This window comes from Oncorhynchus mykiss, chromosome 7, assembly GCF_057628025.1.
Source record: "Oncorhynchus mykiss isolate SJ-2025 chromosome 7, ASM5762802v1, whole genome shotgun sequence".
NCBI lineage: Eukaryota > Metazoa > Chordata > Actinopteri > Salmoniformes > Salmonidae > Oncorhynchus > Oncorhynchus mykiss.
In genome coordinates, this window is record NC_143028.1 from 43,442,746 (window position 1) to 43,464,932 (window position 22,187).

General features: G+C 41.3%; 1 protein-coding gene across 4 annotated transcripts; it reads left to right on the plus strand.

Moving 5' to 3' along the window:
* The first annotated feature begins 444 nt into the window (after positions 1-444).
* LOC110527941 (MAP kinase-activated protein kinase 3) lies at positions 445-21,186 on the plus strand. Of its 4 annotated transcripts, none has more exons than XM_021609579.3 (10): positions 445-2,010; positions 14,071-14,210; positions 15,332-15,396; positions 15,531-15,610; positions 15,734-15,860; positions 18,273-18,348; positions 18,461-18,585; positions 19,325-19,410; positions 19,552-19,702; positions 20,116-21,186. In XM_021609579.3, coding segments are annotated over exons 1-10 (1,146 nt in total). In that variant the 5' UTR covers positions 445-1,716; the 3' UTR covers positions 20,118-21,186. The 4 variants fall into 4 exon arrangements, with proteins under 4 accessions (XP_021465254.2, XP_021465252.2, XP_090097215.1 ...); XM_021609577.3 differs by having other exon boundaries at positions 19,552-19,632; XM_090241089.1 differs by lacking the exon at positions 14,071-14,210 and having other exon boundaries at positions 1,298-2,010; positions 19,552-19,632.
* The last annotated feature ends 1,001 nt before the right edge of the window (positions 21,187-22,187 follow it).

Genomic DNA, 22,187 nt, shown 5'->3' on the forward strand with positions numbered 1-22,187 from the left:
GTGCCATGTGCTTTTGGTTCGCCAAATTAAAGGCTCCGTTTTGCTACCAAATATCTGCTCTCCTGTGCCTGACTTCCAACAGCCCTTCACACATACCTTGACATAGGGTCCTGTGGTCTAGAATGTAATTGTATGCTGTATCTTTAAGATTTCCTTTCACTAGAACTAAGGGTCCTAGCCCGAACCATGAAAAACAGCCCCAGACCATTATTCCTCCTCCACCAAACTTTACAGTTGGCACTATGCATTCAGGCAGGTAGCGTTCTCCTGGCATCCGCCAAACCCAGATTCATCCATTGGACTGCCAGATGGTGAAGCATGATACGTCACTCCAGCCCACACTTGGCACACTTGACACTTGACAATTGGTTGGCCAGGGAAACCCATTTCCTGAAGCTCCATATGAACACTTCTTGTGCTGTCGTTGCTATCAGAGTCAGTTTGGAACTCGGTAGTGAGTGTTGCAACCAAGGACAGACGATTGTTACGTGCTTTGTGCTTCAGCACTTGGCGGTCCCATTCGGTGAGCTTGTGAGCTGATGAAGACAGCTTGTCTATCGAAATGTAGGATATTAGGTTATTCAATTATTGCATCTGAGCTCCTATAGAGCTCTCCTTTTCCTTTTCAAGTCTTCTACTCCGCTAGCCGACACATCACCTAAACAGGTATGCGTTTCTTTCACCTCCAGATTAGCTTGTGTGGCCTACCACTTTGCTACTGAGCCGTTGTTGCTCCTAGACATTTCCACTTCACAATAACAGCACTTGCAATTCAGCAGGGCAGAAATTTGGCGAACTGGCGAGGCCTGACGGTGTCACGTTGAAAGTCACTGAGCTCTTCAGTAAGGCCATTCTACTGCCAGTGTTTGTACATGGAGATTGCATGGCTGTGTGCTTGATTTTATACACCTTCCAGCAATGGGTGTGGCTGAAATAGCTGAATCCACTAATTTGAATGGGTGTATAAACTTTTGGTCATGTACTTTTGGTCATGTAGTGTAAATAGAGGGATGGATATCCTTGAAAACTGAAGCAGGCATCGCTTGCTTAGCTAACACTGGCAGTCATTTTAAACACGTAATCTAACATATACAGTAATCTGACATCTGTGGATAGTATGTATTGCATAGAAACCATCCTACTTGTTGTTAGTCTTCAGGGGAAACATTTTGATTTGATTCCATTCAACTCAACCCTACCCTGACTACCAGTTATTTGTCAACTGTACTGCTCCTTTAAAAGACAGCCGCTAGAGAAATATGACTTGAGTAGAGGGTAATGTTTCCGTAAGCTCCTCAGTCAGAAGCCGGTGTGAATGTAACGAAAGGACGTTGGAAAGTGACGAGGCCAGTTGAACCGAAGTCATTCTACTATAGCCTACTCAGATGTGGACATGTTTTAGTGAAACAAATATTACACTGTGGATATACAGGATTATTGAATTGAACTTGAATATAATAATTTAAGTTATAGAAAACTTTTAGTTTCAAACTTTTTTAATAGTGGGACTATTGTTTTAAACATCCCAAGGCACACAGGAACTGGCCAAGAGAAAGTGACTACCGAATGCGCGCCCTTTTCAGGGTCTGGGAGTCATTTCTGCTTGGCGTAAATTACGGACAAGCGCGTCATTTCACTTGCGAATCATATTAGCCTATTGAGGTCGTTTTTTTCATCCTGGAGGACCACTCACAGAGACACAGCATCTGTGGGACCATGCTACAAAATGGTATTGGTAAGGAGAAATCTTCGGAACTGCCGAAGGCTGAGCCAGAACCAGACTTCCCATCAGAACCTTCAACCCAGCCAGCCCCCATTGACAGCGCAGTGCGTACGGCACAGGACACGGATTCCACGCACTTCCCCTTGCCGGAGTTCCCCAAATTGGAGATAAAGCGTAACGCGGTGACAGACGATTATAAGATATCTAGTCAGGTCCTTGGGTTTGGGATCAATGGGAAGGTTCTGGAATGCACAAATAAGAAGACGGGGGAGAAGTGCGCACTGAAGGTAATATCACCTACCAATGGAAATAGGCTGTTGCTCACTCGGAGTGTGAGTCCTGATTCCATTTGGTCGTATTGGGATCTTGCATATTCCCTAGTGAAGATCAAATCAACTAGAAAAACTAACTTAGGAACTTTGATCGGAGTTTCTTATCAGATTTATCTCTGCCTATACACTTAGAAAAAATATGATGTCTATAAAAGGGTTATTCGACTGTCTCCATATGAGAACCCTTTAAATAACACTTGTTGTTTCATGGCAGAAGCCTTTTTGGGTTATACATGGCACCCAAAACGGTTATACCTGGAACTAAAACAGGTTCACCTAGGGGACAGCTGAAAACCATTGGAACCATGTTTTCTAACAGTATACAAACCCATTCACCATTTGCCAAGTACTAGCATGACATTGTAAATAAGTATTCTATTGAGGAAAAGCAAGGAAAAGCCATGGTGGTGTTATAACACGGTAATTAACATGGGCAACTAGTGTATACCGGTATCCATGTGTGTGTAATGCATATTCTATGTGTGTACGTGATGGCTGGCAGGGGTATCACCAGAGGTTCATAACATTCAGGGCTCAACTCATAGTGGATACGCTATGGGTTGGAATTATAGCCCACCAACTTTACAGTGGCACTCACTCATCTTTGTATTTATATTGCGAAAGACCTTTTGGCTACTGCCTACTGTTCATTGACAGCCACATCGACAGCCACATCTCAACAATCAGCTGAGTTCCGACTGTAGCCTAGGCTGTAAAGAAGCTACTGATCCTATGTGGCTAAATTATGCTCTCTGGTGTAGTATTTTCAATGATTTAATTCATTTCTATACAGACAACAGTAGGCTAATTATATAATTTGGCAAATGTATTTCAATTTATTTGCAGCACTTCCAGCACCCCTTCCATGTACTGTGCTCTCCCCAAGGCCATATAATCAACACTTCTTATTATTAATTCAACGGATTGTAGTCAGTAACCCCATATGAGGTTATTGCATAGTTAGGCCTACTGTTACAGTAATATATCAGCCAGTAGCCTGTAGAATAATTCCATTAAGTCAATGAACAAGTGTTTCGATCTAATCACGTATTTTCTCATGGTTACCCAATTTAGTTAACATTTCCCAACCTAATTGTAATCTAATATCCAAACTGAGATTCGGTGAAAACAAAAAGACAATGTACCATGCTTGGCTTAAAGCAGCGCGCTGGTGTTACATTTATTATAGGCAAACAAGTGGTGTCGTGATATATTTTGCAAAAAAATTTAAATGATTATTACATACTATTTTCTGATTTAAAGTTGGTAGACTATGTCGGCCGATTATATAATATAATTTTAGAATATAGGCCTACATACAATGCCTCATCCAAATTGCACGATTGCAAATGCCTACACATAGGCCTAGTGGCTCAAAGAAAATGTTCTATTTTTTTCATCCTAAAACAAAAAATGAGGCCTACCTTATTATAAATTAGGCCATCATCATTGTCAATCGTGAATGCAAATTATTAACGTTTTACTGGATCAGCATCTAGTCATTTGCATGCCAACAACCTGCATGACAATAATTTGATCCCAATCCCTTTGGGAATATGCATTTTGATCTTGTTAAATTATTTAAGTAGCCTAACTAATGTTTAATCAAATGTTAGAGCAGATGGAGTTAAACAGAGCCACCTGTATTTTGTTTCAATCAAAGCATATTTAGCCTATGGCGCACGCTGTTGATTTTTTTTTTTTTTTTTTTTTTACATTTCATTACAATCATCCTAAATTGTCATAAGAAATGACGTGGTGTTTTTGGTCTAACAGTAGCCTAACATCATATATGCTATTATATTCACTCCTTTATCAAGAGAACGAATTAATCATTAATTGATTGTGTGAGACACAGCACCATACTGAAAAGTGGCGAAGCATCGCTCCGCTGCCCAACAGCATCACTATACCGCTGATTATAAAGTGTGGATGACTTCAGGAGTTTCAAGTAACCACAGCTCTATGAACTAAGCGGCATATTCAGTTGATAATTTTGTTTTACACCATCCCAGCAGCTCTACATATTCGGGGATGACCCAAAATCATTCGGGGCTAAAGCTAAAGCCCCGAAAGCCAGGTCGGGGATGTCCCTGCTGGCTGGCTGGCTGTGTCATTGACCTTCAACTAGCCTATCAGTTAAAGGATAATTCCACCGAAAAACGTTATTTTGGTATTTGTTTCATTAGTCCATTGTCGAGATTGTCTCAAAATGTTTTTCATGTTAGCAATCAAGTTTTCAAGATATATAACTTCCAAAATATAGAAATACAGCCAACATAATACATTTAGTTTAGTTACACAGTACCAGTCAAAAGTTTGGACACACCTATTAATCAAGGGTTTTTTGTTATTTTTACACTATTTTCTACATTGTAGAATAATAGTGAAGACATCAGTACTATGAAATAACACATGGAATCATGTAGCAACCAAAACAGTGTTAAACAAATCCAAATATATTTTATAATTTAGATTATTCAAAGTAGCCACCCTTTGCCTTGATGACAGCTTTGCACACTCTTGGCATTCTCTCAACCACCTTCATGGGGAATGCTTTTCCAACAGTCCTGAAGGAGTTCCCACATATGCTGAGCACTAGCTGGAGGCTTTTCCTTTGCTCCGCGGTCCAACTCATCCCAAACCCAACTCATCTCAATTAGGTTGAGGTCGGGTGATTGTGGAGGCCAGGTCATCTGATGCAGCAATCCATGACTCTCCTTCTTGGTCAAATAGCCCTTACACAGCCTGGAGGTGTGTTGGGTCAATGTCCTGTTGAAAAACAAATGATAGTCCCACTAAGTGCAAACCCACTAAGTGTCACCAGCAAAGCACCCCCACACCATCACACCTCCTCCTCCATGCTTCACAGTGGGAACCACACATGTGGAGATCATCCGTTCACCTACTCTGTGTCTCACAAAGACACAGCGGTTGGAACCAAAATCTCACATTTGGACTCATTAGACCAAAGGACAGATTTCCACCGGTCTAATGTCCATTGCTCATGTTTCTTTGCCCAAGGACGTCTCTTTGCAGCAATTCAGCCATGAAGGCCTGATTCACGCAATCTCCTCTGAACACTTGTGGTTGAGATGTGTCTGTTACTTGAACTCTGTGAAGCATTTATTTGGGCTGCAATTTCGGAGGCTGGTAACTCTAATGAACTTATCCGCTGCAGCAGAGAAAGCTGTGGGTCTTCCTTTCCTGTGGCGGTCCTCATGAGAGCCAGTTTCATCATAGCGCTTGATGGGTTTTGCGACTGCACTTGAAGAAATTGTCCGTATTGACTGACCTTCATGTCTTAAAGTAATGATGGACTGTGGTTTCTCTTTGCTTATTTGAGCTGTTCTTGCCATACTATGGACTTGGTCTTTAACCAAATAGGGCTGTCTTCTGTATAACACCTCTGCCTTGTCACAACTGATTGGCTCAAAGAAGGAAAGAAATTCCACAAATGAACTTTTAACAAGGCACACCTGTTCATTGAAATGCATTCCAGGTGACTACATCATGAAGCTGGTTGAGAGAATGCCAAGAGTGTGCAAAGCTGTCATCAAAGCAAAGGGTGGCTACTTTTGAAGAATCTCAAATATAAAATATATATTGAATTGTTTAACACTTTGTTGGTTACTACATGATCCCATATGTGTTATTTCATAGTTATGATGTCTTCACTATTATTCTACAATGTAGAAAATAGTAAAATTAAAGAAAAACCTTTGAATGAGTAGCTGTCCAAACTTTTGACTGGTACTGTATATCTTGAAAACTTGATTGCTGACATGGAAAACATTTTAGGACTGTATCAACAATGGACGTATGAAACAAATACCAAAAGACAGTTTTTTGGTGGAGTTTTCCTTTAAGGTGCTGACTCTGCTCCTGGGGTTGGGTTCCTGGAAGACAGGCAGGGGGGGATCATGGGATAGGCTGAGGCTCAGAACAAATGTGTTACTCTGGTTTTGATTTACACGTGTGCAGTGGTTGGAACCAAAATTATTTTCCAATCGTTTAATTCTGAACAGAACCATTATTTTTTTAGTGTCGTTCCACTGTTCCAACCAGCAAAATAAAGTTCGGAACCGGTTCGAACAAAAAAAAGTCATGGTTTATATCACTCCTTTCTGTTCCTTTTTAAACCTTTGAAATATATATTATTTTTTACATTTAGTTTGACATTAAATTACTTCACCAATGGATAGAGCAGCTTGCTATGGTGCGGGCAAGCTATGCACATGCATTGGGCAGTGGGCACCTTGTTGTTATGACATGCATTATCTGAATTAGGCCCACAGAATTATACCTACGGAGGAGCAGCTTCTATGAAAGAACTTTGAATGTCTTTGAACTTCAGAGAGTTGGTTTAACTAACATTGGACCAGAGATAGCCCTTGATCATGAATCTCTGTTCCATTACATTACACATAATGCCGCCTCGAGTTTTCAAGAGCTAGACCAGCTAGCTAGCTAACAAGCTTGTGTGTGCAGAGTGGCATCAGAATTCAAATAAAAACATGTCTTACCTTTTAGTAACACAGAAGGGTAGTTAATACCGTAATAACCATAGTATCCTTAATTAGCTTTGAAAAAGTTAATCCATTGTTCTCTAATGAAAAATCTCTCTCCCTAATTTCTGAATCACGATTGTAACGTCTGTAGCTACAACAGACTATGCATGCTTCGGCGGGAGGGGGAGAGGCAGGCACTCTACACACACACTGGAAAGATGATCAGCTGTCAGGCAAACACTGGAATACGTTTTTGTGTGAGGGCTTTGCATACTGTAGGTGCTTTGTTTAGTTTTTTGTGGAACTCGGGAAAAAAATGCCCAGAACGTTAAATAACGTTATTGACCAGTTCCCATGCTTTTAAAATAATGGTTCTGGTCCGGAACAGTATAGATCACTTTTGTTCTCAGTTCTGGTTCTGGTTCTGTTCCTTGAAAAATGTCATCGTTTTTGGTTCTGTTCTCTGCTACAGAGGCAGCGGTTTACTGCCTACAGCAGGGGTACTCAAATACTATTTGAAAAGGGCTGGTCAGAGACATTTCCTCGTGGCAAAGGTCCAGATGGATAATGTTATTTATCGGCGTAGTGTTAAACCCCCACCTGCGCAACCCTTTCAATCCCAAACTGTTCACATCCCTCTTGTTGGCAGAGAAAGAAAATACAGTTTCTAAGCTAATTTCCTACACTTTTGCCATGGAAGGAAGGGAAAATGTAGCAGTTTTAAAGCTCTTTTCTGGCAATTCTACACATTTTCTATGTTTTATGGGTGTTCATATGATACCAGGAGTTGAATTCCGACTGAATTAATTTTTGTTTTTAATAGTCTGGACCTGTGGTCGCTATTGGCCCTGTTCTGGGTCCGGATCCTCCTTTTTACATATGGCTGTCCTACAGTAATCCAGCCGGATCAGAATCTCCTAACCAGGAGCATATAGTCAGTCACACACAAAGGACAAGAGGGGGCTGTGGGTCAGGATAAAAAGATTGGATACAGTACAGAATCGGAGAAGAGAGCGATAGGAGAAGGGAAGGGAGCAGGTCATTTTACAGGGGATGGCAGAAAAAAGAGTAATATGTGTCTGGAATTGTCCTGAATTCAAATCTATGTTGTCATTCACATTCAATTATTAGAGGTTATTTAAACTTACAGTTTTTCAATTTAAATGACTATAAAAAATTATTGCAACCAATAGAATGTCATATATATATATATATATATATATATATATGCAATCATTTTTAGGCTATACTCAGACTCTTAGAGCTTGCAGCTTGACAAGTCTAAGACGAGAGAACCCTGATCGCTGTAATTGAATCAGATTAAAAGGATGGCTTCTCTTCAGGTCTAGTAGAGTGGATTAAAACTATACCCATCCATTACCCCATATACATATATGGGGGATACAACCATCCCAGCTCTGCAGATTTTGCTGCGAAGAGACAGAATCATTAGATCATTTGTTTTGGTATTGTTCATATGTAGCTTGTTTTTGGTAACAGGTTCAGGAATGGCTGAGGAATTGCACCATTTACCTGGAGCTAACTCTGCAGACAGCACTGCTGGGTGATTTTGAAAATCATAGTCAATCGATCAATAATATAATAATACTCTTGGCAAAAAATGTTATCTTTAATTTACAATCTGTAGAAACTATTAGAATAGAAAGGTTCAGAACCTTTGTGAAACATCACAGCACAGTTGAAAAATATATGGCAAATAGAAATCAAACTGAATGGTCACCAGAGATGGGAGGGGTTGTGTGTAGCTGAAGGATGAGACTAAAAACAAACAAAAGATAACTATTGTAAAATATACCGTGTCCCTAAAATGTATATAGTATGTATAAGCTGGAAGTAGAAGCCTAAGTGTTGTTGTCCATTAGTTTACTCCAGTTAGGGGTGGGGTGGTAGAGTTAGGGGAAAATAATAAAGGAAAATCAATTTTAAAAATATATAAATTATATATATATATTTACAAAAAAATATATGGGGGATTGGAAATGATGCAGACAATTACATTGATGGAAGCCACAATCCAATATTAAATCTGATCTACCCTCCAAATAAATGTTTTTACAATAATTATTATTATTAGAGGTTATTTTCAGTGTTTGGGACAACATACAGCAGAGTGCAATCAGTCAGGAAAACACCATTTGGCAAACGGATGCTGTGGATAATTAGGGTACAAGTACTGACGGATGCTGTGGATAAGTAATGAGCATTTTAAATTGGAGGACTGAAAGTTGGCCTGCTGACTGACATTGTCTGGTATAGTTGCCTATTACAGGTAAGAAGCTGTGTTATGCATTTTAATTGCAATCACAACTGGGTGTCTCACCAGGTGCCTGATCATAACTCCCACTGTCAGAGAGGACCCAGAGCAGGTCACAGCAAAGATTATCTATTATATTGACAAGATGGTCGACTGACCGCTCTACTAATGGAAATACATGTCCGCAAAGGCGAAAGACAGGCTGGAGGAGGCGAGATCAGGTGGGAATGTCCTAGCTAGCCATTGATCTTTTGTAGAAAACATATCAATATACTCATAGAAAATGTAAGCATTATGAAACTTCTGTTTGCTCAAATAAGCCTCACCTATCAAAATAGCAATTCACTTTTATCTTTACCAAATGAACACTCTCTCATTGCCCCCATACAAAAACTCTTCACTTGGTCTGCTTAACCCTATAATTGTTAAGCAGACCAAGTCTGCTTAATCTGTAAGGACATATTTTGAGCGGAGTCGACCCTCTCGCTTCGCCTAGTCCTCTCTGGTCACAGTGACCAGGAACTACCCATGGAGCCACAGGGCAAAGCTGTCCTACAAGGGCTCTCACTCAGATCCAATTTATGAGCTTGGAGAATGTGACCAATGGAAAGCATTTCAATATTGACTGCAGGGAATGGACACCACCCACTGTATGCCAAATAAAATACAAAGTGTGAAATGTGGATTGGAAAATATTCTGTCAGGGGTGTGGTGGTGTTTCAGAGTTTGCTTTTGTGTTTTTGTGATCGTACAGAAGCCAGCCTCTGTTTGTATAAGCCTGGGTGAGCCTTGTGCATAAAGTATAAAATTGACACATTTACGACTCGATTTGTCCTTTGTTTTTAACCACAAGACAAACAGCCATAGACAGAACGAGTCATAGGGATGAACAGCTGTCCAGCTCCATCACTTTATAATTAAGTCCACTCCTAAGCGCTAAGGGTAATGGATGGGTATAGTTTTAATCCACTCTACTAGACCTGAAGAGAAGCCATCCTTTTAATCTGATTCAATTACAGCGATCAGGGTTCTCTCGTCTTAGACTTGTCAAGCTGCAAGCTCTAAGAGTCTGAGTATAGCCTAAAAAGACCCAGTGTTCTTCCATGAAGGAAATCCTGAGATTCCATTCACTGTATGTTCCATTAGAACCTTTATTTGGCTGGGGAATGTTTCATTCTGGAACTCTAATTCACTCTCTTCATAGCCAAGCTCTTCTTCTTTCAAAGAGTTTTTTGATTAATCTCGTTTCATGGATTTGCATCTATGTAGTTTTAGCTTCCTCGGCTTCTGTTTATGTTTGTGGTTGTTGTTATTATATTATAAACCACTGGCATGGCTTATACAACTTTTTGGCATGGTTGGCAGGATTGTGGTCCATCTGTGCTTCCGTTGAGGCCCACTTAAAATACTATGGTTTCGTTTCACATGAAAGTGATTTGAGAGACTGTAGTGGCAGTCAGCAGGTAGCCTAGTGGTTAATATCATTGGCCAGTAACCGAAGAGTTGCTGGTTCGAATCCCTGTGCCGGCTAGGTGAAAAATCTGTCAATATGTGTCTGGCTAAAAATGTACCGTGTAGCAGAGTTAGACTGACCTCTGAGCCCAGCCTTAGAAAAGTTGGTTATGAGAATTGAACCAGTTAATCAGTCAGAGAAGAATGGTGTGATGATAAGCTTTATAGTAAAAACATGTTCTGTTCAGGTTAATATATATTTCAGGATTATACCTGGCTACCTACCACAAATCGGTATTAGTACAATGTCTGCCTGTGTAGCCTATATGTAAATACTATAGATTTAGCTACATTTAGTTTCAAGTGGAATCTTATTATCTATTGATCATCAGATAAGGTTCCTAACCTAATATCAGTAGTATCTCTTAACGTTCTCTCCAGTTTCATCTGTTCTTCCATAACTACTCATTATGTATTCTGCACTCTCACGCCTATCTCTCAGCTCTATTTACTCAATTTTATGACCTCCGCTTTGTTGGCTGGAAACAATTATAAAGGGAAAGGTAGGGTAAACAAGCTCTGTTACTGAGACACACACATCAATATCCAGACTGCCCTCAACCTTGAACAGTCTCTAAACGTCCTCATTTGCAGCAGCGTGTAAAGCTATTGATGCTGCATGTGCCAGTGTGCGTGAGAAGGTCTATGGAGCTATATGAAGGAAAATACGACATTTCCTCTGTGGCTACCAGGACACAATGCTATGTTAGAAATGGGCTGAGAAGGATCTGATTGGTTTTGAGGAAGATGGGGGGGACTGTTGATTTTCTCACCGATGTGGTTGCTATATGGATTGGCTGCATTCAAAGGTTCAGAGTTTCTGCTTAATGTAAAAAAAACATGTTGTCTGTAGCAGAGTTAACCTACTAACCTGAACCCTGGAAAGTCTGTTATGAGAATATGTGTGTGTGTGTGTGTGTGTGTGTGTGTGTGTGTGTGTGTGTGTGTGTGTGTGTGTGTGTGTGTGTGTGTGTGTGTGTGTGTGTGTGTGTGTGTGTGTGTGTGTGTGTGTGTGTGTGTGTGTGTGTGTGTGTGTGTGTCTATGTGTTTGCCCACATTGAATTTCTCAGAATTTCTCCCCTATGTGGAAGCTAGATGGATTGCAACAGTACTAGGCTGCATTCAAAGCAAGTCTTCCGCCTCCACCACATCCCATTTCCCTGTAACATGGCGGAGACTCATGCTTGAGCCTTTTACTTTCGGCAGTGGTGTAAAGTACTTAAGTAAAAATACTTTAAAGTATTAAGTTGTTTTTTGGGGGGTATCAATACTTTACTTCACTACTTATATTTTTTGGCAACTTCTTCTTTTACTTCACTACATTCCTAAAGAAAATAACATACTTTTTACTCCATATATTTTCCCTGACACCCAAAAGTACTCGTTACATTTTGAACGCTTAGCAGGACAGGAAAATGGTTCAATTCACACACTTCTCAAGAGAACATCACTGGTCATTCCTACTTCCTCTGATCTGGCAGACTCACTAAACACAAATGCTTGGTTTGTAAATGATGTCTAAGTGTTGGAGTGTGCCCCTGGCTATCCATACATTTAAAAAACAAGAAAAGGTGCCGTCTGGTTTGCTTAATTTAAGGAATTTGAAATTGTTTATACTTTTACATTTACTTTTGATACTTATATTCAATATTTTGTATATTCAGACTTTTTCTCAAGTAGTATTTTACTGGGTAACTTTCACTTTTACTTGAGTCATTTTCTATAAAGGTACAGTATAATTATTTTTATTCAAGGATGATTGGGTACTTTTTCCACCACTGACAAGCTTCAAAGAGCTGTAAAAAATCAAAATTGCTGTGAAAAGCTATTTAGATGTAACAATGATTTCCTACACTATTCAGTGCAGAAACTGAATGAACAGTATAGAATTCTATCAAGCAGGAAATGACCGAGAGATTTCTACATTGGCCCCTTGCCCTGGTTTCCACCAGATATCACAGCCGCAAAGTCAAAACAGCTATCCCATTTTGACAACAGAAGCCGACCCAGCGGTAGAAATCAAGAGGTGAATATCACACATCAACACATCATTCCACTATTACTGTAGATATATTATGGACATTTTCTGAAATGACAGAAATGTAAAAAAAGATACATATATATTCTCAAAAAATCCCATTTGTAGCACCTTAAATCCCCTTTGTTCCTGGAGGAACTTAGGGCTTGTACTAAAGTTTTCCAACGTTTCCAGTTGTGCCTACATTACATTTACATTTGAATCATTTAGCAGACGCTCTTATCCACTGTCCAGGAAATGAAGCGCATGGGGCCCTAAGCTATCTGTATCTTCATATGAGAACCCATAAAACACAATAAAGTAGCCAAGACTCTTTCTCACAGATACTGGACAGAAATGAAGACCACTCTTTTATAGTGACCCTGGGAACTGTGGGTTGTGAGATTAAGTTTAAACACACATCAGTTAAAGAGGCTAACGGAAGTCCTTCGCTTCACTTCCACTTTCACCACACATCCATCCTTCCTCTTTAGAGAAAGACTGTCACTATAGGCATAGATATAAGAAAATACACTCACACACTAATTCATGCCAAAGAAAAGACAACTAAGCACATGTGTACGATAAACACACACATAAATACACACTCATTCACAATATAAACACTCAAAGATGAAGAATCCCTCATTTTGTGTGAAGTTGATATGAAACCTAGTTCCTATGGTAACATTGTAAGTCTTAAAAAAGGGTTTATGATTGTTCAGGTTGAAGTTTCACCTGTGTCTTTTAATTAGCTGCTCATTACAGCATGTGCCTTGGCCACTCATAAGCCATTCTGTTTGGAAGGATGATGCAACGAGGATACGATGAGAGCAAGCCAAATCCAAACTTTTGCATACTTTCCCTGTGTTCAAGAAACTATCTCATTCATTGTTAAGTGAGGGAGTCAGGTTCTCCGGTTATGACTTCTATAATCGAATGAGACCACAAAAGTCTGTTTATTGCCAGTCATTCTGGAACCACAACTTTCTCGATGAAACTCCTTCTCCAAGTGCAAGAGAAAGGTATGTACAGGAGCTTCCACATTTCTCTCACCATCCACGTTGTCATGAAATTGAAGCTGTAAAAAGTGAGGTAAAGCGTGTGTAAGGTTGTGGCAAAAGGATGAGTGGTGGCCAGACTGCCTGTGTTGTGTTCTGTTCTCAGCTGCAGCTCTGTGACTGGGCCGGCATGGTATCCAGCAGGAGCCCACTCTGTAACTGTCAGCACCCAAAAATACCCTCTGATGGAATGGAAGACGGGTGCTATGTCAAGGCCTGCCAGCTATCTACTGTGTGTGTGTTCGTGTGTGTGTGTGTGTGTGTGTGTGTGTGTGTGTGTGTGTGTGTGTGTGTGTGTGTGTGTGTGTGTGTGTGTGTGTGTGTGTGTGAAATGACTTAACAGGCCCACTGTGGTAGAGAACTGAAAGAGGGAAAAGATAACATTGAAGTCCTGTTACGGACAGGTCAGGCAGATCAGGGGAGTTGTTAAGTGTCATCATGATTAATACTTTGACATTTAAATGGATCAGGTTCGGCTGCGCGGCCAACCAGCCTCTTTTGTCATGATTGATCAATTCCCTTCAGGACAGAACGAGTGCCTGGTTGGAATGCCAATTGTTTCGCTTAAATTAAGTAATTCAATCTCACTCTCTGCCCTTCCCATACTCCACTCCTTCCCCACACTTCACTCCAACACAGATCCTCTATGACAGTCCCAAGGCGAGGCAGGAGGTTGAGCTTCACTGGCGGGTGTCGGGGGGGCCTTACATCGTTGGTATTCTCAGTCTGTACGAGAACATGCATCATGGGAAGAAGTGCCTGCTCATCATCATGGAATGGTAGGATCTTGTCCTGTCAGCTCTTTGACCACATTACCCAGAATCCTCTGCTATGTGGGAATACATGTCCCATTTATCTGTCTTCAGCAGCTAGCCATAAACTATTGACATAGTGCCAATCCCTCATAGCTTCTCTCTGATACCATTAGGCTTGATGGAAAGGTCAGTCACTTGGCCTTGGTATGTCTATGCAGGCCAAGTATGTGGGCAGGCCTGGGCCACAGCTGGGGCTCCACCTGTGCCTCACAGATCACCACAGGTTCTCCTCAGTACTCAGAGATGACACAGACGCTCTTGATATACTGTAGTATTCTCTCGTAGTCATGTTTTAAGGAAATAAAGAACACATGGTTGGAGCAGTGAGAATGCATTAACTCAAGTGTGTATGTGGAATTTTTAGATACTGACATTGATTTCCAATGAGCTACATTTCTAAAGAAATGGGAGTATAGTGTACTGGCAAGTCATAGACAGTGAGTGTGATGATTCAGAGCTGGGGGTGTATGTGACATGTGTTGCTCCCTGTAAAGTAATCTGTCTTTGTGGTCAGCTCTTTCCTGTCTCAGAGAGGTTGAGAGGAGGGCAGCTACGCTCCGCTAAGCTCAGCTAGTTTAATGAAGGAGAATATTCTATAACTGAGTTTGACTTGGATCAATCTCTCTTACTCACTTCCTCCTTACTCTCTCGCTCACTCTCTCTATCTCTCACATGCATACACACACGCACACTCAAAAGAGCATATAAACAATTCTTTCCACATAACAGAAGGTGATTCACTGTGTTTTTCAAAAGACAAAGATCATTGAGGAGGATAGAGGAGTCCCCAGTCTGTATGGATGTTTATGTGTATAATGACAAAATGGAAAGACAGAGGGGCAGATGAAGTGCTTGTGCATAGCAGACTGTTCTGTTCCCAGTCTAATGTTATCCCACGAAACATCAACCTCATCTAAATGGTTCCTGTTTTCACTATTGTTTTAGGGCTTTTTATTCAAGTAACAGAGTTCATCTTTTTGAAAAATGTCTAATTTGGGAGAGTTATAGGCAGTGTTGTGTTTCGAATGATAACTCCATGACAGCATCTCAATGTTAACTCAATGTATGTGTTTCTCTTGTTCCAGTATGCAAGGGGGAGAACTGTTCAGCCGGATCCAGGCCAGAGGAGACCAAGCTTTCACTGAGAGAGGTGAAGGGGCACAGAGTGGAGGGGGCCAAGGAAAAAGGATTGAGTCTGTTTCTGGGAATGGACATACTATACTGTATATGTGTAATGTTACTGACAGTGTTGTCCTGAGACTGTGTAACTCTGCTCTCATCTAGAGGGCTCAGAGATCATGCGGGATATTGGCACGGCCATCGAGTTTCTCCACAACATGAACATCGCACACAGAGACATCAAGGTGAGCAATGTGACACTGACACACAGATAAAGATAACAGCAGCAGATAATGACAGAGTTGCCATACATTTAGTAATAATATGCGTACAGTTAATGACAGATACGGTTCACTTCCCTCCCTCAGCCTGAGAACCTGCTGTACACTCATCAGAAGAGCAACGGTACTCTCAAACTGACAGACTTTGGCTTCGCTAAGGAGACCACTCTACACAACCTCCTGCAGACCCCGTGCTACACCCCTTACTATGTGGGTAAGTTCCCAGCTAACATATTTGATTCCTTGGAAGTTGTGGGAACGTACATCTTTGGTTTTCCATTGGTTCTGGGAATGAAACCATATGTTTTTTTAAACGTTTAGGAGAACGGAAGTGAATATTTCACCTGTTCTGGGAACGTTCATTTTTTTTAGGTTGCAAGGAAGTTCTGAGAACATCTGTATGATGCAAAAAACATCATACATGCCAGATTACTGTATTTTGAAAGTTACATATCTTGAAAACTTCATTTGCTGACATACAATACATTTGGGACAATATCAACAATGCACAAATGAAACAAATAACAAAATATAGTTTTTGGGTAGAGTTTTCCTTTAATGTTCTTTGTAATATTTGAGAACATTCCCAATGTCAAACCAATTGGAGAACATTCCTAAATGTTACCAACATTTAAATTCAATTTGACCATGATTGAACTTTTAGGAAACGTTCTGTTAAATTAATTAAATACCAAGAAAATAATGTAATGTTGTCAAGTTCCTTAAATGTGTGTAGAATGTTCCAAAGCCAAGCAACTGTCCTGCACCATTCCCAGAATGTTGTGGGAAGGTTGTATGCAAAGTGAACATAGAACAACCACACTCTCACCAAGCTCTAAGAAACATATGGTTCTCAGAACGTCATGTGCGAGCTGGGTGACAATACTAAACTACTGTAGGAATATGTGTAACAATCAGATTTACAGAGCCTTCGGAAAGCATTAAGACCTCTTGACTTTTTCAACATTTTGTTATATTACAGCCTTGTTCTAAACTTGATTAAATAAAAAATGTTACTCAGCAATCTACACACAATACCCCATAATGACAAAGCGAAAAAATGTTTTTAGAAATACCTTATCTACATAAGTATTCAGACTGTTTGCTATAAGACTCGAAATTGAGCTCAGGTGCATCCTGTTTCCATTAATCATCCATGAGATGTTTCTACAACTTGGAGTCCACCTGTGGTAAATTCTATTGATTGGACATGATTTTGAAAGGCACACACTATATAAGGTCCCATGATTGACAGTGCATGTCAGAGCAAAAACCAAGCCATGAGGTCAAAGGAATTGTCCGTAGAGCTCCGAGACAGGATTGTGTCGAAGCACTGATCTGGGCAAGGGTACCAAAACATTTCCCAGCATTGAAGGTCCCCAAGACCACAGTGGCCTCCATCATTCTTAAATGGAAGAAATTTGGAACCACCAAGACTCTTCCTAGATCTGGTCGCCCGGCCAAACTGAGCAATCGGGGGAGACGGGCCTTGGTCATCGAAGTAAACAAGAACACGATGGTCACTCTGACAGAGCTCCAGAGTTCCTCTGTGGAACCTTCCAGATGGACAACCACCTCTGCAGCACTCCACAAATCAGGCCTTTATGGTAGAGTGGCCAGACGGAAACCACTCCTCAGTAAAGGACTCTCAGACCATGAGAAACAAGATTCTCTGGTCTGATGAAACCAAGATTGAACACTTTGGCCTGAATGCCAAGAGTCACGTCTGGAGGAAACCTGACACCATCCCTATGGTGTAGCATGGTGTTGGCAGCCTCATGCTGTGGGGATGTTTTTCAGTGGCAGGGACTGGGAGACTAGTCAGGATCGAGGCAAAGATGAACGGAGCAAACTACAAAGAGATCCTTGATGGAAATCTGCTCCAGAGCGCTCAGGACCTCAGACTGGGGTGAAGGTTCACCTTCCAACAGGACAACGACCCTAAGTACACAGCCAAGACAATGAGTGACTTCGGGACAAGTCTCTGAATGTCCTTGAGGGGCCCAGCCAGAGCCCGGACTCGAACCCGATTGAACATCTCTGTAGAGACCTGAAAATAGCTGTGCAGCAACACTCCCCATCCAACCTGACAGAGCTTGAGAGGATCTGTAGAGAAGAATGGGAGAAACTCCCCAAATACAGGTGTGCCAAGCTTGTAGCATCATAACCAAGAAGACTTCAGGCTGTAATCGCTGCCAAAGGTGCTTCGACACAGGCAGGGATCAGTAATCCAGATAGGTGGGTCAAAGGTACAGGATGGCAGTCAGGGTCAGGGCAGGTAGAAAAGGTCAAAACCGGGAAAACTAGAAAACAGGAACAATCAAGAGACAGGAACAGAGGGAAAACACTGGTAGGCTTGACGAAAGAAAACAAACTGGCAACAAACAAACAGAGAACACAGGTATAAATACACAGGGGATAATGAGGAAGATGGGCGACACCTGGAGGGAGGTGGAGACAATCACAAAGACAGGTGAAACAGATCAGGGTGTGACAGTAACGTAACAAAATGTGAAAAAGTCAAGGGGTCTGAATACCTTCCGAATGCACTGTCCGTCACTATATTCTGCTTATAATATTGGACAAGTAATTGTATTTTCCATCTGTCTGTTTTTCTGTTTATAAGCTCCTGAGGTTTTGGGCCCGGAGAAATATGACAAGTCATGTGACATGTGGTCTCTGGGCGTCATCATGTATATCCTGTGAGTAGTGTGTGTGTGTGTGTGCATATACAGTGCATGCATACTATATAATCGTTTGATGGTCAGTGCAACCTAATAACTATAAACATCTACGCATTTGTCTTCTGTTTAGGCTGTGTGGTTTCCCACCGTTCTACTCTAACACGGGCCAGGCCATCTCTCCAGGGATGAAACGGAGGATCAGGATGGGCCAGTACGAGTTCCCCAAACCTGAGTGGGCTGAGGTGTCAGAGGAAGGTGAGACTGGGTTGGGTCATCCTTCCACTAGACAATGGTTCCCCAATTGATGGCCTGCGGGTGTTTTTATTTGGCCCCCCCCAAGTTTTCTAATGATGCATTTTCTTTGTTGGACATAAAATACGGTAAAAATACCAGAAAATCAAAGTTATTTTAATTTTGGAAATCTTTTCCCAAGTATTCCTGGGCATAATAGAGAGATGTGGTTGTATTCAAATGTAAGCAAGGTTTGATATTATTATGCTTTAGTCAAATATGTTATCTGTTTGGGCTTCTTGCGGTCAATTTGCAATCTGCAAATTATTTGTAATTATGTTCCGGCCCCCCGACCATCCACTCAAGAACAAAATTGGTCTGCGGGGGAATCTAGTTGATGATCCCTGCACTAGACTATTAGCCCTGGCTTTTGTTTATTTGTTAGTATAGCTCTGCATTCCCTCCAATGTCGTCACTCCCAGAAATCCCTTTCATTCAGACAAACATAAGCAAACTTCTAAATAGTCAATTTTATAGCATAACACTCATCCACAAGCACACCCAAACATAGACAAGGCACATAAACTCAGATTAGCAGCTCTTAAATGCCAGGGATAGTATGGCTAAATCTCTGAATTCACACTGGTAGGACTTCCTGCTCATGTGGACCAACTGGTGCCTTATTCCAAAACAACGCCTTGGCTGGGGCCTGGTGTGTGTCTGTGTGTGTTTTGACCTCTATCCTCTTATTGATTTCTCTCAGCCAAACAGTTGATCCATCAGCTGCTAAAGACAGACCCCAACGACAGAATGACCATCACACAGTTTATGAACCACCCCTGGATCAATGTGAGTGTGTGTGTGTGTGTGTGTGTGTGTGTGTGTGTGTGTGTGTGTGTGTGTGTGTGTGTGTGTGTGTGTGTGTGTGTGTGTGTGTGCATTTACAGTGCATGCACACTATATATTCGTGTCTGTGTTTTGTCATTGCAGCAGTCCATGGTTGTTCCCTCCACACCGCTACACACCACACGGGTCCTGACTGAGGACAGAGAGATGTGGGACGACGTGAAGGTCAGAATCAGACTAACACTGACACCTCTGGTCATCCAGGAACTTCCCAGGATCAACAGCATCATAGAATGTATAGACTTTACATCCAGACAATATTTGAAATACAGTTGAAACAATGAAAATTACACGTTTTCCCACGTAGATATCTCAAAATGTGAGTGGAGCTTCAGTGCTTTTGTGGTGTGAAAATATGGAAATGGAATTGCTCCCAGACCAGATGACTCTGGAGTGGTTGACCTTCCACAAGGGGGAGGCAAACATCAGAGTCTGATCTGAAGCCATTTTTAGAAACAGAGGGCTTATTGCCTCCTCTCATATTTATTATGCTGTAGGCTATATTCAGAGCAGAGCTTTATCTTCTGTCTATCTATCTATCTATCTATCATTAAATAAACCCGCCCTCACTTTGATTCTTCTTCTCTCTCTCTTCTCTATTTCCGGCCCTCCTTTTCTCTCTAACCCTTTCCTCTCTGTGTGCTGTAGGAGGAGATGACCAGTGCTCTGGCCACCATGCGTGTGGACTACGACCAGGTGAAGATCAAAGACCTGGACACCTCCAGCAACTCACTGCTCAACAAGAGACGCAAGAAGGCCGCTGCCAGGGGCAAATTGGGAGGCAGCGTCTGCAACAGCCAGTGAAAGACTGGAGGTGGGAGGGAAGCCATAGCCAGAACAGAAAGGGAAGCCCAGAAGACACACCTGGAACAGCTGGGAGGGGAAAAGGCTGTGGGAGGTCTGGGCAGAAACATGCAGAAGAGATTTATCAGGGGGAGTGTGTTCATACTTAAATCAACAGAGGGAGAAGAGGGGAGGCATAAAGGAGGGAGGGGGTACTGTTAGGAAACAGCAGGGAAATGTTATTTGGAGATTCTCAGCAATCAGTCGAATTGAAGGACACATGAAGTGATGACAATGTATGAAACACTTATCAGCCAAGATCAGCAGGCCTTCATACTGTAGGCCTTCCATAAGTTTTTAATTTGATTGTGTGTTAGTGTGTGTGTTATTTTGAAAGGTCATTCAGGATCTGCTCTTTATAAGTTCCTGTATGTTTGTTGTGTGTGTGCCTGTGTGTTTATGTGTGTTGTAACCAATGTTCCCTCTAAAAACGCTCAGCACTGAGCAAATTTCAGGTCTGCTGAACACAAACTTGAACGTTGTGAAAATTCTGTGCAACTTCCAGTGTGCGTTTACTGTGAACACTTGGGCTGTACCCGCTTTAATTTACAGTTAACAGTGGCCAAGTCATCTACTGTGGCTATTTGATCATAATGTAGGCCTACCAGAGTGGCCTGCCATCAAAAACAATGGAGAAAATGCATCCCATAACATTTTAACATGGAAATAGCTGTTCTATCATTCAGCCTGCAGTAGCAGCCAATGTGTGGTGTTCAATGTACGCCAACATTCCATGAGACTTTAGGGGGAAAAAACATACAGGGCCTGACATTAACCTGTTTATCCACTTGTTCTTCAGACAAGGAGGTGACTGAAAATTTTGTGTTGTTTGATGCAAGAAACTGCTTTACAAAATAAAATGCATTATTATTCCAATACCATTATTACAGAGAATCAGACAAATTATACTAACCTCTGCCTATTTGCTACTTAGCTTATTCAAACCCGTCTCAAAATACAACACTGCCCCTTTAAGACAACAAAAGCTCTTTACCTGACTCTCTTTTCAAAGATGTCTCGAAATGTACACGATTTGTGCTTTTGTAGGAAGTAAATACTCCCCTATTGCTTACTACAAAGTATCTATAACTGGGCTAATAACCGAGCTCAGAACCACTCATACTGTAAACACAGTCCAGTTCAAAGTAAATGGCACAGATCCATATATGGCAATGTTCTATTTGCATATAGGCCTACTGCAGCTCTGATTGGTTAAGCCTAACTGGTCTGTGTAGAGCAAGGGCTGGGTAGTACATGTCAATGCAATAGAATCCTACTCCGATGCATTCTGCCAACAAGAAAATCTCTTGCATAGTTAATTTTATTTTGATATGTTGTATTGAAAGTGGCTAATATTGCGTTGATTCGATCAAATTTGCCAAAGTAAAGGCAAAACATTGTGTTAACAGGGAAAACTCTAGAACAGTGGTCACCAACCTTTGAGTTAAAATCACTGAGTCAAAATGCAAGCAGAGATCTACCGCTTAGACTTTTTTACATTACTTAAAAAAACATAAGCCTATGCAACATTAACCAATTAAAAACAGTACTGTAGCAATGAGGTTTGTTCAGTAAGCTATAGGCCCAATATATTTTCATTGCATATAGGCTTTTCTTCAATTGCCCTGCCAATGCATTGTTGTTTGGGAATTCGAGGTAGGATACTGTATATGATCACACCGGTAACAGATCCGTTGTTGTATTACTTATGCGGCACAGCTGAGTGAGCATACATTTAAATAATTTGCTTTTATTTTATTGGGTCGATGGTACCTGAATCTATGGTCAGTCTCAGCGGAGGGAGAGAGCAGCATCCCTCCGCTCTCCCTTTCCTCCACTGACACGGACCAAAAAGGGAAACAGTCTTCCAGCTGATG